Below are 3,889 nucleotides of genomic sequence, written 5' to 3'. Positions count from 1 at the left end.
TATTCAAAGCATCATCATCTGTCGTCCTCAGTCATCAACATCATCAGCTGTCTACATCATTCGTTCATCTATTCATCAAAACCACTTATCCAACATCATCATTTTATCCAGACATTCCATCTCGAACCGTCATCTCGGACCGTATTCATCACTTCATTCATCCGAAATCATCTTTCTCTCATCCGTAATCGTCATTCATTCATCCGAAATATCAAACTTCATCCGCAATCAAACTTCATCCGCAATCAAACTACTTCACATCCGAGATCATATCTTTCTTCATCATTCCTCATCCGTAATCATCCGCAATCAACAAGATTCTTCCGAAATCTTCCGAAACACCATCTTCACAGTTTCATCTTCAACATTCTCGACATATTGTCTTCCTGTTACATCATCATCATCGGCTCCGTCAAATCTCCGTGGCGGCTGAGTTTACAAATTAGGGTTTCGGAAAATTGATTTACGAAGAAGACAGACGACGCTTATATTGTCGTTTTGGGGTTTTTTTATTAATATTATATAATTATAATAATAATCATTACATAATCATTAATATAAACTAATAGTTTTTAATTATAATATAGGTTCTATTAAAAATATATAATTAATATAATATTAGTTTATTTCAAATTATATTAAATTAAAAAGGTTTAAAAAAATTAAAAATTATTTAGAAAACTTTAAAAATTAAAAAAAAGGTTTATAAAATTAAAAAAAGGGGTGTTTGTTCGTTTTGATAATTTTTGACAAGTTTTTGAGGTGCAGTAAAGGAAACCGGTTCGTACATCTGCAACGTGTCGGAATTAGTGTGTGCATTATTTCTTGCCTCGGCTCGTGTTTGACATAACTTGGTTCTACGATAACTTGGTTCAACAATGAATTCTTCAAGTATTGATTCTCAACGCCAGTTGCTCTCGGAACAACTCAATAGTTTCGGTTTCATTGAGGGTGAAAGCGTAGAAGATGTAATCAGAAGGTTTACACTGCTGCTTTCTAAAATCGAGAAGAGCGGATTGTATGTGACACTTGGTAGGGTTAACAGAGCCTTTTTGTACGGATTGCCTCGAAGCAAGACATGGGACTATCGTGATGCTATTATTATGGGAAAATGCAATTATTGCACAACGGAAACGAGAGATGTAATCTCCTTAGTCAATGAATACGTCCAGGAGAACAAGCAGAGGAGTCAGAATCTCGCAAACACATCGTCTTCTATGTCAAACTGTGGGAAGGCCGTTGCTAATTCTCCACTTGTTACCGATCTCAGCACTGCTCAGATTCCCTCATCTTCACCTGTGACTGCTACATCATCTGATGTGAAAGCCCCACACTCAACAGGATCTCATCCAGATGAGGTGGCCAAACCAGCACCGCAAGCCCAAGACCAAACTCAACCAGACAAACCAAGATCGCAACTATCTGTTGTGTACTGAACCATGCAGGAATAGGGTTGCACAACTTAGGGCACTCAAAAATAAAATGATGGATGATTACAACAGTGTCATGGCAAAGTACATCAGTCTTCGAGAGAACAATAAAATTCTCTACGAAAAGATTGACGCACTTAAGAAGGATATAGCTCAGCTTCACAGAGACGTGAATCAACAACAATGTTGGGTTCACGAGTACAAACATAGACTCACAGTTAAAACTCTTGAATGTGACTCTGTGAAGGGTGAGCTAGAGCTCCTCACTGGAAAGTATAAACAAAACGAGTTAAACATCAAAAAGTTTGATACTTCCAGTGACACTGTTCGTAATCTGTGCGATGTGCAACTTGCTTATAAAGAAAATAAGGGTAAGGGTTTGGGCTACAAACACGTTCCACCGCCATATAATCATAATCACTCAAGAATGCCTACTACTGAGCAAGAACAAGAAAATTATGATACATTGATTTATGGTAAATCGAGTGATTATGTTACATGGGAGCCTTTTAAATCAAAGAATGTCAGACGCGCTGATTTTCGAAAACCAATGAATTTTGTTAAAAATGCAGATCAAAATTACTCAATGAATCGGCTGGCGAATCTGAAAAAGGAAATGAAACAGAACCAGTAAAAACGTCAACTGAGGAGCACCAAGAAATTATGTCAAGCTCTGATTCCGATTCTGTAGATAACATTAATTGTTTTAGTACATGTGCAGAATTAGTGACAGTTGAAGAGCAGTCTGCAATGGATGATGAACCACATTCAATCGTTGCTGATGTTGCTAAGGATTCGGATGCTACCAAACCCGATCATTACGTTTGGAACTGTGTTATGTCTTGGTATGCTGAGAGTCGGGGTATTCTGATTAAAACTGATGATTCAGGTGCTATGGTTTTAGATTATGACCGTGACAAAAATGCTTTAACAGGGAAATCTGATGTATCGACTGATAAACTTGAAACACTTGTTTCAAGTGACTCAGAAATGTGTTCTGGTGATTCAGACAACTATTCTAGTATGCCTGAAACATCAACCGATACATCAGAAACTCATGAACAAGAGAAAAATGAGAAAATTGATATGTTTGATTGTGTTAGTAAAGAAGTCGATGGACAAGGATCATCTGATGAATCTGACATTCAAGTTGTAGATTCTGGTATGTCAGATAATGAGCGTAGCACTTCTGGGAATTTTGAGTGTGACAAACACCCAGAACTAAGTAGTGCAACGCCTGAAGAGAGTCAAACAGTTTCAAACACAGATTGCTCTTCGTCTGAGAAACCAGAATCAGCTGATGTCAGAAACTCAGAGGTTGATGAAGCTGAAGAAGAGATATTCGTAGAAACCAATTCCGAGGAAACTTATGAGATTTCAGAGTCTGAAGAAAAGGGATCCATGGAAATCAATTCAACAGTTGATTCAACTGATGAAACTGAAGAAGAGATATCTGTGGAAGCCAATTCTGTAGAAACTCCTGAGAACATAGTTTCTGAGGAAAAGGAATCTGTGGAAGTCAATTCAACAGATGATTCAACTCTCGATCCCAAAGGATCAGATTCGGAAGAAAGCATTTCAAATAAAGCAAAGTCTTCCAAATCTGCTCCTTCAAAGAAGAAACGATCACGTAAAAACAGAAGACCACGGAAAAAGAAAATTCAAAAGGAAAACCCGACTCTCAAGCAAACTGAACCTAAGTTGAAAGGTAAGGTTGTCGATACTTGCTCTTGTGCTGATAACTGTAAGCCGGGTTCTTCCAAGACCAAACATACATACAAGCAATCAGCGTGAAATGAATGGAAAAGACGTGATCAATTCTCGAGAAAAATGCAAGCTGAACTAGATGTCTTTTTCACAAAAAGGCAAACGTGTTATAATTGTGGAATTCCGTGACACATTGCAAGAAATTGTGTTCATCGTCCCTACCACTATGGGAACACGTATCATCAGAAGGCTATGCATTCTCACTCTGTAGAAAATCGACCTCTCAAAACCAAGCCTTCTGACAGAGACTGGAATCTTGCAAAACAGGAAAATAAAAAATTTTCAAATGTAAACAGGTTTCAAAGAAACACAAAAGTTTTCTTATCAAATGTAAGTGTTTTAGACACCAAAAATTGGAAACCTAAAACTCCTGTTGGATGCCAGTTTCCGTGTTCACAACCATCAACATCCACATCTTCACCTCAAACCTCAAATTCTACTAAAAGTCATATGATCTTTCGTGAGGTTTCATACACTGATAGCAATGGTCAACTCAGGTCAACAATGGCCCGGGTTCCAGTCTCTAATCGATCCCGCTAAGTGTGCAGGAACAGCTATGGAGGGCGATCGTTAGACCTTGGCTTATCGATTATAGTTGTTCCAGACACGTGACAGAAGACTTATCCCAGTTGAATAACAAAAAAGGGTATTCGACGGTGGATTTGTCAACTTCGCGGGAGGGGAAACCGGAA

General features: G+C 38.2%; 1 protein-coding gene across 1 annotated transcript; it reads left to right on the top strand.

The window, feature by feature from the left end:
* Positions 1-2,093: 2,093 nt before the first annotated feature.
* Positions 2,094-3,224, top strand: LOC110894146 (dentin sialophosphoprotein-like). Its single transcript, XM_022141336.1, has one exon. It carries the CDS (start codon positions 2,094-2,096, stop codon positions 3,222-3,224), a length of 1,131 nt encoding a protein of 376 aa, XP_021997028.1.
* The last annotated feature ends 665 nt before the right edge of the window (positions 3,225-3,889 follow it).

Source organism: Helianthus annuus, chromosome 2, assembly GCF_002127325.2.
Source record: "Helianthus annuus cultivar XRQ/B chromosome 2, HanXRQr2.0-SUNRISE, whole genome shotgun sequence".
NCBI classification, from domain to species: domain Eukaryota; kingdom Viridiplantae; phylum Streptophyta; class Magnoliopsida; order Asterales; family Asteraceae; genus Helianthus; species Helianthus annuus.
Note: the sequence above shows the minus strand (reverse complement) of the source record. Positions and strands in the feature narration are given on the sequence as shown.

Coding starts and splice junctions, on each gene's coding strand:
- LOC110894146 (XM_022141336.1), top strand. CDS start 2,094: ATGTCAAGCTCTGATTCCGATTCTGTAGATAACATTAATTGTTTTAGT.